Source organism: Quercus suber, unplaced genomic scaffold, assembly GCF_002906115.3.
Source record: "Quercus suber isolate HL8 unplaced genomic scaffold, Cork oak 2.0 scaffold_412, whole genome shotgun sequence".
Taxonomy (NCBI): domain Eukaryota; kingdom Viridiplantae; phylum Streptophyta; class Magnoliopsida; order Fagales; family Fagaceae; genus Quercus; species Quercus suber.
Window position 1 is genome coordinate 371,888 of NW_027069863.1, and position 14,613 is coordinate 386,500.

The following is a 14,613-nucleotide window of genomic DNA, read 5'->3' on the forward strand; positions in this document are numbered from 1 at the left end:
ATCATTAAAGAAAAAGTACATAAACTTTATTCCCTTATCATTATCAAAAAAAAAAAAAAGTCTACATATTACTTTTTATAAAAGAAAAAACTCAAAAGTAGAAATGGTCTTTCCTAATTTTTTTTTCAATATTTAAATTTTTTAAAAAAAATAAAAGTAAAAAACTTATGATGTAAAAATGATTGAGTTTCAATTCAATTTTTTGAAAATTATTAAAAACAAAAATAAAATTCTTTCTACCAAACAGAACTTAAATAACAACTCAAAAAAAAAAAAAAAAAAAAAAACCCTAAAATTTTAGAGTAAAAAGTGTACTTTACACAAGTCAGGATCGCGCCTAGTAGCTTTTATTTTCCCACTTTTTCTTAATCGGACAGTTGGAATTCTGGATCGCTTTTCAAGCTTTGAGGAGAAGAACAACAAATGAGGTTGGAGGTGAATCTCTGAAACAATTCGAAACAAAGATCGGTTGGGAATTGGAACTAAGAATAATATCAAGAAATCAAAGATTTCTATCTCAACGTTACTATTATGTCATTGGAGCCTCCCCCTTTCCAGGAAGCAGCGCGCTGCGACGTCTGCAAATGCAGCTTCAACACTTTCCGGCGAAGGGTAAATCCCTTTTTTATTAGATTTTTTGTGATTTTGATTTTACATGCAAATTCATGTAATCCATTATTATAATATTCATCGATCTCTGATCCTATTTAGAATTAGGAATTTACTTTTTTGCTTAATAATTGTTTAGTGGATGGAGGCTTGGGATGAGTTGTAGACCTAGACGTCACGGGTTCAATCCCCATTAGGAGTTTCTACGGGGAGAATACAACGGATATGTCGTGTGTCGGTTGTATTATTAAAGGGCCCTGTCTTGGTGAGGTTCCATGTCGTCTATATAATAAGAGAAAATGGGGAATTACGTAAATAAAATTATCCGTTTAGCTTAACTGGTAAACTCTCTGATAGTTGAATAAGGGATCTGAGGTTAAAAAAAAAAAAGATCAACATATTGGCCAATTGTCTTTGTATATGCTAATTATGTTTTAAATATCATTTGACAGCATCACTGCCGATGTTGTGGGAGGACGTTGTGTCATGAACATTCGTCAGATCAATTGGTATGAATTTTTTTTTTTTTTTAGTGTTTTGTTCTATGCTGATAGTGTTATTGTTTTAAGGAGAAATTTAACCGATAGCAGATTGATTGACTGTTGTTTTGTACAAATGCAGGCATTACCGCAATTTGGCATTTACACGCCTGTTAGAGTTTGCGCTGATTGTTTTAATGACCGCTCTCGGTAAATCACTGAATTATTGATTTTCACTAATGACATTTGAGTGGAAATTGAATTCCGTATGTTTAAACGGAAAATGATGCGTAAGTTGTGACGTGTTGTGTTAGCAAATTCACTGTGATGAAATACCAATTGTCCCAAAGGCTTAAAAGTTTAGAAAATTGTGAATGCAATCATTTAATTAATATTCTAACACATCGCAGCGTGACTACTTTCAAGCTTTTCTTCTATGTTTTCTTTTTTAATTTCTTTGCCAATATGTACTTTCTAGTCAGTTGTGCTTGTTTGAGTTAGGAAATAGCTTACTGATGCATCATGGAGAGTGTTAAGATTGCAAGAACTCTAATATGGAATTCATAATTAAGGTTCACCTCATGAATATCTATTGTCAATGGGAGTTTTCTTGAGTTGGTGACAAAGATTTTGGGTTATTATGTGGGCAATTACTTAGGGTATGACTTTTAATGTAGATTTTACTGTTGTGTTTGTGGGGCTAATGGAGATTGTATCCCACCAAGGATAGCAACGTTATCCTTTTTCCTATAGATTCATAATGAGAGCAGTTTCCATAATATTTTATTTTTCAAGGGGATGCTGTGTGCGCAAGAGGATTTGTTCTATAAGCTCTTATCTCTGTTATATGCACATGGATCCTTTTGATTTGGGGCTTGCCAAAATGTTGATCCTAGGTTTTCTGTTGGAGTGGAGAGGTCAATACATAGTGGTTATAGCATGCAGATTTTGTATCTTAAATTTTGGATATTTTTTGATAAGTTTAGAAATGTCTCATTTTTATGGGAATTATGTCTCATTAGAGAATAAAACAGGAGTGATGGGATTCCCCTCTATCACCGAAATTTATGTCTCATTAGGCAAAATGTTGATCTCAAGAGAAATGTGCTTTAGGATATGTACTTGGTTAATGTAACCTAGTCTAGGGGTACAACTTTCTACAAATACAATGTTGTATAGCCTAGTCCCATACATGCGGTGCAGAAATCTCAAGGAATTGAAGTAAACCTAGGAATAGGTACCTAGCGTTGCCTGGAATCAACACCAAGACATTGGAAAAATTCCAATAGAAATTTATTCATCATAAACACATTTCCATTAAATCCCAATCCCCACTAGTGTGGCTCACCAATTGGAAAAATTGCAGCAGGGCAGTTTGTTACCAGGGGAGGGGGCTGGTATTGGGAGTTTCACTCATTTTAACACTGCATTATTGGCTTAGTGGTTATTGCGGTTTGCTGTGGAGACGAATGCTATGTGGGAGATTGGAGAATTGTAATAGCAAGTATGGTTTGATTGGGGAAGGGGGTGGGGGGGGGGGGGGGGGAGGGGGGGTGAGATTGTTCTGGAGTTTCCAATGAAGCCATGGGATTTCTTTGTGGAAGTATATTAGAGGTGGTTGGGGGAGGTTTTCTCAAAATATCAGATTTGAGGTGGGAAGGGGTTTTTGGATCCATTTTTGGGGCGTGCCGTGTGGGGAGCTACCTCTTAAGGAAGCATTTCAGATTCTGTATTGCATTGTAAGGAATAAGGATGCGTTTGTGGTTGAGCATTTGTGTTGGCAAAATTGAAATTGCTCATTGGGGTGTGCTTTTTGTTAGACCAATATAAGATTGGGAATTGGAGAAATTGGAATCTTTTTTTGCTCCTCTACTCTACTGAGGTGGATCGTAATGAGGAAGATAAAGTGCTGTGGTTAGTTGCCCAGAGTGTTTCTTTTGAAGTTAAGTTGTATTGTACAACTCTATTGAGTAGAGGTAGTCATTCCTTCCCTTGGAAAGGCATTTGGAATGTGAAAGCTTCTTCTAAGGAATCTGTTTTTCACTTGGACAACTGTGAAGGGGAAGATTCTCACATTGGATAATTTGAGGAAGAGGAATACTTGTGTTGTTGACAGTTTGCATGTGTAAGAATGATTGGGAATAAGTGGACTATCTACTCCTTCAATGTTCTTATGCCTCTAACTTGTGGTCATTTATGTTTAGTTTGTTTGTTATTTCTTAGGTTATGCCTAAACAAGTGGTTGGGTTGCTAGCTTGTTGGCATGGAGGTGTTGGGCAACATAGAGCTGCTTCTGTTTAGGGTTCCATTCCACAGTGTATTATGTGGATTGGAGGAAGCAGAACAACTGAAATTTTGAAGGCAAGGAGTATTCTATCACTGAGTTGAAGCACATTTTCATTCTGTCTTTTTTTGATTTAATGACTGCTTTGAGTGGTCTTGCCAATTGCCATACCTTCTTAGCTGGGTTTTCTAGATTTATGTAGTTTTGGGTAGTTTTTTTATTTTCCTTGTACACTTCCTGTGTACCAGGGTAATGTTTCTTTGCTGTACTAGTATTTATTTTTTTAATAAATCTTTTTATTTACCAATCCAAAAAAAAAAACATTTTTCCATTGAAGTACAATAGATGAGGACTAAATCCTATCCCTAATTGATTTCAGTCAAAGCCCAATTATTGAATTACAAAAAATAACATTGACTCTAGGAAATTAAATACACTACTAATAACATAATTAGCTAATAGTACGTAAAATGAAATCCAAAAATGTAATAGTACAATTGACTTCTAAACTTAAGTCAAAATAAAATTGTCTTCATGCTCCCCATGTCTTTCGCTTATGTAGGGGATTAATACTTTGAATATGCCTCAGCATAACAGCACATAAAGCTTCTATGTTTTCTTTTCTAGAGGCATGCAATTGAGTTTGGCATTCATTTTGGCACAGGTCTGGGAAAGATGATCCACAAGCTTCTTTAAATGGGATTGGTCGTGTAACAGATATAGTTTCTAAATTAGACATAGATGCAGATGTAGATTTGAAGGTTGGACCAACAGCAGAGCATCAATCTGTGTCAGTCATTCCAGAGTGCAAGTGTGGAATGCCTCTATGCATTTGTGAAGCAGCCCCTTCCACTGATGCACTTCCTATTCAGGTTTAAATTCTTTAATCTTCAAATGCAATCTCCTATGTTGTCCTTGCACCTCACAAATCTGATTTCCTTTTTGTGGCAGAGAGAAATTACTTCAACCTTCACTCAGACAAATCCAAAACCAAAGAAGCAGGACTCTATTCCGAGAAGTAAAGGTGCCACATCTAATAACAAGTTGAGGTATGTGCCTTAATGTTTAAATATCCAATCTCTGTAATTCCTTACACAGTGGATGCTTTTAAACTTTAGTTTTATGCATGAGCTCTCTGTAAATAGTTTTAGATATGAAGTAGCAGTTGTCCGCTGCAGTTCAGAGTTTGGACTTGAACCTTTCTAATTGCTACTATAGTATTCAGGTGTGAGTTGCTTGAAATCTAATTTCAGTTCAGGAAACTTTATCCGTGGTTTACCCCCCAAGGGGTGGGTCCAATGGGCCCTGCCTTGGTGAGGCTCCATGTAGCAGCAGAAGAGAAATATTACTTTTATATTAATTGTTCTCTCAGCTGTATGGTGTTTAGCGTGCTCTAGATACTTAGGTCTCGATTTTGAAGCACCAATGACCTATAGCTCAACTGACACTTCCTCCTCCCGTAATAATGGGATGGTGAGGGTTCAAATCTAACAGTGTGGATGTGTAACTTCTTTTGATGAGTAATGGTTTTTATTAAAAGTAGATTTTTTTTTTTCAAGGTCACAATGATAAACATAAAGTAACTAAAACAATTACAAAGAATTATGCACAAAAATTAAGTGATTCTTTGAAATCTAACATGGAACTGTTATGTGTAAGTCCCCATGCATGAGACCAATCAAACATAGTTAGAATCAACAAAGATTCCAACTCAGCCTTTTTTTTTTTTTTTGGATAAGTAATTAGTTTATTGATATCAAAAAAAGGGGAGCACCCTAGTACACAGGGAGTGTACAAGGGGTCAAACAATCAAGAACAAAAATTACAAGAATCTAGGAAATCAAGAAAAGATAAAAATGATTGGTTCCACAAAGTAGCCAACCAATCCATTAAAGTTCTAAAGAAAAATAGCTTCAAGTCTGATATTGATCTCTTCTTATCTTCTAAGCACCTACTACTCTCTCTTCAAAGACACCACAATAAGCAATGGGGAACAATAAACCATATATACCCATTTCAATGACAACCAAATCTGCCTTTCCAACATGCTAAAAGCCCCACTACAGATTGCAGCATAACCCAGCTCACTCCAAACAATCCAAACACCATAGCCCACAGATCCATTGCAACCGGACAATGAAGAAAAAGATGATCAACCGATTCACCATTACACTTGCACATGTAGCACCAATCCAATATCCAAACCTTCCTTTTTTGTAAATTGTCAATCGTTAAGCACTTTCCCAAAGCAACAGTCCAAACAAAGAAGGCTACTCGAGAAAGAATCTTTTGTTTCCAAATACTTTTCTAAGGAAAGAAATAGTCATTAGAGCCCACTAAGAGACTATAATAATTCTTAACCAGGAAGCTCTTCTCTCTATCAAGTTTCCAGCACATCTTATCCTCGCCAAACCCTTTCACTGAAGCACTATAAATGTTATCCATGAAACCGGCTAGTGCCTCTAATTCCCGAGCATGCACACCCCTAAAGAAACTTACATCCCAAAAAAGAACTCCATTATCAAGCTTCATAAGCTCATCCACACTAACCTCCTTGTTGGCAAACTCTAAACAATTCAGGATAGCTGACTGCAAGAGAAGTCTCACCACACCAATGGTCTTGCCAAAATTTCACTCTAGACCATCCCCAATATCATATAGAATGTGGCGAGAAAAAAAAGGCCATCCCCGACTAATATTTTTCCACAAGCCAACACCATATGGACCATTAACAGGCCTAGTACACCAGCCACCCCATTCACAGCCATATTTCACTTCTATCACTTGCCTCCAAAGGGCAACCCTCTCCATCCCAAATCTCCATCGCCACTTCCCAAGTAAAGCTTCATTAAAAGGTCTTACTTTCCTTATCCCCAAGCTACCCGAAGCAATGGGACTGCAGACAGTAGCCCATTTAACCAAATGGAATTTTGGTTCATCTCCAATGCCACCCCATAAGAATTTCTCTGGTTCATCTCCAACTCAGCCTTTAATCTTTCAATATCTTCATAAGTGCAACTGTTCCATTCCCTCTACGATATCCACATTAAATACAACGGAACAAGGTTCCAAATATCTTATGAGTGCTTCTCTAACCAATTGCTCCACTTAAACAAGAGATCGGCTACCCTCCTTGGCAACATCCATTGAATCCCTAACGCTCTAAAAGACTACATCCCACAATACAAATACCACATCACAGTGGACAACAAATGATCCATTGGCAAGAACCTCTCTTGATAGGGTTATCATAGGTAAGAATCTTCCCCCAAGTAGCTGTCCAAACAAAGAATGAGACCCTTCTTGGGGCCTTGACACACTGGATACTCTTCCAAGGGAAGCAATTAACATTGGTACCTCGGATAACCCCATAGTAAGAGCGAATGTCAAAGATACCACTCCCATTAATCTCCATCTCATCTTATCACCCCCTCCCCCCTCCCCTAAGGATGTTTAGGTATAGGAAATCCAGGAAGGAATTCACTAATTATAATTCCCAATCATCAAAGCATCTATGTATCCTCCCCATTTAAATGGCTATTCAAGACTGTGAATTGAGGAGTCTTTGTCAACTGAGCTTGCATACAGGTCAGGATACAAGCCCTTTAAAGAATGGTTTCTGTGCCATTTTTCATGCCAAAATCATACTCATGTAACTTATTAAAAAAAAAAAAAAAAAAAAAAAAAAGGTTTCCATCTCTGTAGGGTACAAAAACCGTTCCTGCTGCATGTCTGTTTTGACTTTGACACTAGTGGAAGTCCAATTTATTCAATCCAGTTTTAGGAAAAAGAAAAACAATGTCTGTGCTCTATACATGTAAAGCTCTTTAATATAGTTTATGCCTTTCTAGTTTCAAGTGACTTGTTTTCTTAAATACAGTTACATGATGAATTATATATATTTTTTATTCTACAAAATGTATTTTGTTTAAATTTAAGTGCTGAATGATGGTTTTTCTTCTTTTTTGGCAATCAATGGATGTTCTCTTTACAACCTTATTTAGCATGTCTCTTCAGTTTTACTGAATTTTTACAACCCTCAATTAATACAAATTTATCAAACTGTGAACTTCTAGTGGGAACATGCATGTCTTTCTAGTTGGCTAGAGCTGGAAAGATGTATTGGATATCATGCCAACTGAATATTTAAGTGCATGCAAATTGCTGGGGTGGGGTTGAGGTCTCAGTTTTGATTCTTGACTATCACAATTAAAATAAGGGAAAAAATGTCAACATGCATTGAGGATGTTTTGATTCTTTTCCTATATTGCTATTGACTATTCTGTTGTACAAGAACTACTTACCACATCTCCATTAGGCATATATTATTTGTTTCTCTTATTTATATTTATGGGACTAAGACTTAGTTGTTATTCTCTTATCTATATATTAGATACTTCTAAATGCTTTTGAGGAAGAAATCATGTTTCTCAGTTTCTCATTATATATAAATGATAAACTGGTGATTTTTTAACACTTTGCCATTGTTCTCTCTTAAATTTTATGTTACTAATTGGTAGTTATTTTGCAGTTCTGTTTTTAATCTTGGTCAAGCAACCATCGATACTTCGAATAAACCTCAGATGGATTATGAACCCAATGGGGAGGTATATGTTCTGGATCATCTATTTAAAGTCCAACTATGCAGAAGGATATTTTTTTTGCTGCAGTGATTACTTACTTATTCAGCATGAGCTGTTGTTAGGGTTTAAGAGAAGCTATAAAGAATGGTGACAGTGCTGCAGTCAAGAAACTTCTGAGTGAGGTATTCAACATTTTAATGCAGAGCTAAAATTTGAAATGGATTTAAGCTTTGTCACATTTGCAGGGTGTGGATGCAAATTACCACGATAAGCAAGGATTATCTTTGTTACATTTGGTACTGATCTCTCTCTCTCTCTCTCACACACACACACACGCACACATTAAATAAGTAAATTTTCATTGCTTAAGATGTTTGATTCTAACATCAGGATTAATTGAGTGCAGGCAGCACTCTTTAATCGAACTGATATAGTCTTCATCCTCATGGAATCTGGAGCAAGCATGGATTACAAGAATGCACAGGGTAATTAATCCTTGGTCAACTTACAAAATTTGTTTGACTTACTGACTAGTGGAGGTGCTTACTAAAGATATTGAAGGCATCTCCTGGGTTGTTCAGATGAAACAATTTCTGTACATCTGTGAAAAGAAGCTAATTATAGAATTTCCAGATAAGATTATAAAGGTGTTGAAAGTTCTGAGTGTGTTCGGGTTTGTCTGGGTCAAAACAATCTGGGAGGGCAGTGGTGTTGAATTCGTTTGGTACATTTCAATAAAACCCTCTCCTAAACATTTGCCAAAATGAGGAAGAACAGAGAAAAGGGTCGGTGGATAGTTTTCAGATATCAAGAAAAATATACCTTGTACCCTACATGCACACCTTGCATATTGGTGCTTGTCCCTTGTGCACCCATTTCAGAATGAGGTGCATATCTGGTGTAATAATAATAATAATAATAATAATAAGATTCTGTTATAACTTATAACAGAATGCTCTCCTTTGTTTTGTTCCTTTCTATCTTTTTCACCATGTGGGGGTGGATATTATCATGTTTATGATTATGTAGCTAAGAATGCTGCTAGTTACAAATTTTTGTTAGCAGCCAATCTTAGTTTTCAATTCTAACAGCCTGCTTCTTCTTCAGGAGAAACACCATTGGATTGTGCTCCTGCTACTTTGCAACACAAGATGCGAAAGAAGCTGGAAGAAGGTGAGGCTCTGCATGAGCACATTCCAGAGTAATATATTCATTTTATCTTTAAGCTGTGTTCAAGTTGTCTGTAACTCAAGAAAGCATTTGATAAACGACTCGATGGTTTTGTACTAAATATACTGTATGAATGGTGGCAATCAAGGCTACAATTCAAGAATGTTAATAAGACGTCCTTTCCACGGTGTTTGATGTTTATGGGTTAGAGTTTAAATTATAGCTTCATCTCCTGTTTGCAAAGGCCCGCTTGGATGCACAGATAAGATGGAACTAAGAAGAAGTTGACCCATATTATGCATCTTGTTTCTGATCATGTAATACGCTTTAGTGTGGATTAAGGAATAACACGGGAGCAGCTAGTTACTTGGGCCCTATTTGACTTGTCAATAACTCATATCCCAACACTCATAATTCAAATCTTCTCACTCAAACTCATATCCCAATATCTCACAACTCTAACTCAATAAAACCCAAAACTCACTCATATGTTCATTTGGTAGCTTGTTCTCACAGTTAACTCAAATTTAAATCCCAACTTTCTGTTATTGTTTGGGTATCACATAGCATTGATTGTACTGTTATGCTCTACAATGGCCAAGTAAATACCTGCGTGTAATACCTTTCTCTCTTCACACCCTTCCCACAAAATATCTCATCAGCTTCTCTCTCCATTCTCCCCAACTCTTCTATTGTCTGCACCTCTCAGTTTTCTTAAAAAATGAGCAAAGCAAACATTGGTCATAATACTAATATTCTTTGGAGCAAAGTAGACATTGTTTACATTGTTCAAAAATGAGCAAAGCAGGGGAACCCACAACATGAGAGGGTGATTAGTTTTCTTAAAAAATAATGATTAAAAAAACTAAATCTAAACCTCCAAGAATCTATGACACTGTTTTGGTAGAGTTTCAGTACAGATAATTTTTTTTTTTTTCCCCCCGAAGCCAACAACAAAGCAAAGCAGACATTGTTCATAATACCATGGCTGTAATGAAGGAACAAGACAGATAAACTTTTAAAATAAAAAAATAAAAACAAAAAAAAGAGGCATAAAAGCTATATTTGAGTAGAGAGTAAAAAAAGAGGCATAAATAAACAAGCATTCACAGCCAAGTGAGCCAAGGTCTTAGTAAACACAACACAAAAAATGGAGAAAAATAGAAATGGAAGAACATGGAAAAAACAAAAAATATCAAAATAAAACCCAGCAGCTTCGGGCATGTAAACAGATGGAGGGGCTAAATTTGGGTCTCACCAGAAAGCGGAATCAGTGAACGGAGCTAACCTGCTGTAGCTCGGTCTTGTGCTGATTAGCGTTTCCTGGAGCTTATTTCAGTGGTTGAAGTGTGTTGTGGGTTTGGGAGAAGGAAAAGGGAAATTGAGATGAAATGCAAGCGAGTATGGGTAGTTGGGAAAGTTATGAGAAAATAACCGTTGGAGCTTCTCAGCTTGCAATGATGGAACTACACATTGCTGCGGGACCCAATTGTGCTGAAAAATTACGAAAATTGCCACTGAGTTAACAAACCCATAACTTGAAAACATGGTTGGGCTGTTTCGGAAATTGGTAACCCATATCTCAAAAAACTCAATTTTGTTAACTGAGTTAACTGACCCAAAATCATCCAAACAATGCTTATATACGTGGATCCCACGGATTTTGGGTTATGAGTTAACAAAAATCAGTATTGCAAAATCCAAACAAGGCTTACTAATTCTGTTAAGCCAAACTATAAATTCAGCTACTGCTTGCAAGGGCCCATTCTTTTATTTTTGATGGTGCAAGGGCCCACTTGGATGCACAGAAAAGAAGAGGCTGACCCATTCCCCAGTGGTTGAGGTCCAGGCATCAAAATACGTCTCACAAGATTGGTAACGAAAGAAGAAAAGAAAGGGGCCTCTGGACTCTAAGTTTATTCAAAAGATTTTTCAATTTATAAACCACTAATGTGTTGTGTACTAGACCGTTTATTATCTCTGGTGTATACAACAAAATTGCCTTTGTTCGCCACAGAAGATTGCAAAACCACATCATTTCTTGGAGACGAAACCCTCTTACGCTCATTAGTCAGCCATTCCTCACCACTTCTTTGCCATTGCAATGAGCCTTCTTGGGTTGATCATGGTTGTAGATTAGAGTGAGGATTCAGAACAACCAACAAGTAGGAGGAGCTCCAATGATGATTAATTCTTAAAACCTGAATCTTGTGCTGTGTAGAAAGCCATAGATGGTTATGACTTCTGACTTATGAGCTACACCTATTCACAAGGTTAGAGACAGGGCCACACATTGTCGTTTTTATTTTTATTTTTTGGTGTTAAGTGGATATAATGCATAGCAATGGGATTATGAAACCAAACAGATTGTTGGGATTTTGGACATGTATGGTTTCTGTCGAGCATTTCCTTCGAGGTTCCTTTAATGTTTCTTGTTGCTTAAGTTGTTTGCATCTACCAAATACATGTTACATTTTGGCCCACCAATATGCTATCACCAATTCATCACCACTTTTACATTATTGTAATTAGCATACCACTGTGGAGTGTGACTTGGTGGTAAGAGTATAGTTATAAAAACCGTACCGAAAGTTGATCCGATTAAAGAATTGGTTCACTAGTTCATTGGTTTAACTAGTGGTTCATTAATGAAATTGTAGGTTTATTAATTAATTAAATAATATATTTTATAATTATAAAAAGCAACTAAAATAAAATAAAAACACTCAATTTAGGTAAATTAATAATAATAATAATAATTACATCATGACATAAAGTTGGAAAATAAAAAATAAATAAACGCATCATTAACATAAATCATCCAATAACCAAGTTATATAGTCTCAAAGTATTGAAACAACATATCTCATAGAAATTCAAAATAAATTTTTAGTTTAATCATTAAACCCTAGAGATTAAACATTTGTGAGATGTTGGAGTAAGCTGTAGGATTGCTTTCTAACTTTTTAGCTAGTATGACAAATTTTGACTTTGTTAGTACATAAGTTCTTCCATTTTTGTCTCTATTTTCTTTTTAAGTTCAGCACTTTATCACCTACATTTATAATTTTATCACTATCTCTTTATATCTTTTGGTCTAATCACTATCTCTTAATCTCTTTAACTCAACTCCATCTCATGACTTAACTCTTACTTTATCTTATCTTGTGACTTAACTCTTACTTTATCTCTTTAGTCCTTTAATCTTTAATCTTTATCACTTTATCGGATTATCTTTTCAATCTTCAATGGTTTAGTAAATACATGCAGTATTTTTTTTTTTTTAGTTTTATTTGTAGGTTAAAAAGATTAATTCGTGCAATCCGCCAGTTTACCTAATTTGATAATGGGTCATTGCATATTTGGTATATTACACCAAACTATTCCAGATAATTTTTTGTTCACGGTTTTCACAGTTTAATTGGTGGTTTTTATACTTTTTATAACTATGGGGAAGAGTTCTCTTATCATTTCACATGATGCTTGACATGAGTTAAGTAGTGGCGCTTCAACGAATGTCTTGTGCCCACAACAATAGTCTTATCAAGGCCTCGATGGTTCACATGGTATTACATTTACCATCATAAGAGTGGGATCAATGAATTCACACTGAAAACCTTCCCTTTTTTTTCCATTTTTCTTTTTCATTCAGCAATATATATATATATATATATATATATAACATATTTGTTAACAATATCATAGGCAACACTTCCCTTTTTTTTCCATTTTTCTTTTTCATTCAGCAATATATATATATATATATATATATATAACATATTTGTTAACAATATCATAGGCAACATGTTTCAATATTAAATTGTTAAAAAGCCAAAAACGGGCATTAAATTTTTTTTCCTAGATCTTGTTCCTATTTTTAGAAAAAGAAACAACTATATTTTTATTTTCCCTAAGTTATTATGTAGAATAATTATAGGGACAGGCTCATTCTCACATCCAATTATGCATTCTTACGTGCTACTATTAATGGATACTTTCTATCCACTCCTATTTGCACGAACCCACCAATTCTGGTCAATCAGTCATAATCGTAAAAGTCAGCAAACTAACTATATTAATTTTGATAATTTTATTCTTATATATAATGACATTTTTTTTTTGAGAACCTATATAATGACATTGAATCAAGTAAAAATATTATTGTACAACAGTAATATGAGAAATGTTTAACTCATTATTATACATTCAATTATAGAAAATGTGTATTTTTTTTTAGATTATTCTTTTTCATTTAGTATATGCTAATCATGAGTTTTTTTAAAGGGAAAATGCTCTAATTAGTTACTATCAATAATTTTACTACAAAATACTTATAAATTGATGTGGCAGTTAACATAATTGGTACTAATTCAATAACATAAGTAATAAAAATATCCAAATTTCTTTTATATGATTGGTGTCACAATATAGGGAGATTTTTATTTAGACCCCATTTTAAGTCTTACTTGCGTACCCTTTATTCTAGTCTAGTGAGATAAAGAAAGAGAATCAGAGAGTAGGGGTGTGCATGGATTGGGTTAGGTCTAGTTGAAAAGTTTTTTCAATCCAACCCACGTAGATCTAGTTGGGTCGGGTTGGACCCATGGGTTGGATAATATATAACAAAATTATATATTATATTTTTTAATATATATTTTTTAAATTTAAAAATATATTAAATATAAGTAGGTCAGGTCGAGTTAGGCAGATTTGTAAATCTCAAAACCCAAATCTTACTCAACCCACTATAAAAAAAATTCATGACCCAACCCAATCCACCAACTCCTAAAAACCGACCCAACCTGATGGGTTAGATCGGATCGGGTTGATTTTGGTGAGTTCGCTGCACACCCCTAAGAACAAGAGAGAATAGTAACGGTCAATAACAAAATGCTCAAAACGATGTCGTTGCCTCAACAATATTTTATAATTTATACAGGCCCCAAAACAACTTGGAGAGAGACACACCCGCGTGCGTATTAATGCTCGCTCAACTAGAGAACGATGCCGTTTCATACTTATCCAAGACGCACCGCCGTTCCTTTAGTTTAGATTACCAGAATTTGTCAAAATCGGTTATAAAATTAGTTAGTTTAAGAGTTTTCCCGCCTCTTTGGAATTTGCTTTACTCTGTTTGTTTGTATATAAAAGGAAAAGGCTCATCTTCTCTTCTTATTGTACTGTACACAGATTGCTCATTTTGATAATCCAGTTTCAAAGTTACGTTTTGTGGTGGCAATGTTTTCTTCTCCCGAGAATAGTGGTGATTTTGATAATTCACCACCACCACCGCCACCTCCGTACGCAACTAGTCCATTTTATCATGATGAGGAAAAAGAACCTGCAGACCAAGAAGAGTGCGCATCAAGTTCATTTTATCATGATGAGGAAAAAGAACCAGACCAAGAAGAGTACGCATCAAGTTCATTTTATCATGATGAGGACAAAGAAGCTGACCGAGAAGAAGAAGATCCGGAAGAGCAACATT

General features: G+C 35.4%; 1 protein-coding gene across 1 annotated transcript; it reads left to right on the forward strand.

Moving 5' to 3' along the window:
* Positions 1-301: 301 nt before the first annotated feature.
* Positions 302-9,326, forward strand: LOC111987504 (uncharacterized). Its single transcript, XM_024019227.2, has 10 exons — positions 302-612; positions 1,062-1,118; positions 1,231-1,298; positions 4,037-4,244; positions 4,324-4,421; positions 7,904-7,979; positions 8,078-8,137; positions 8,201-8,251; positions 8,362-8,440; positions 9,063-9,326. Exons 1-10 carry the CDS (start codon positions 532-534, stop codon positions 9,158-9,160), a joined length of 876 nt encoding a protein of 291 aa, XP_023874995.1. The 5' UTR covers positions 302-531; the 3' UTR covers positions 9,161-9,326.
* The last annotated feature ends 5,287 nt before the right edge of the window (positions 9,327-14,613 follow it).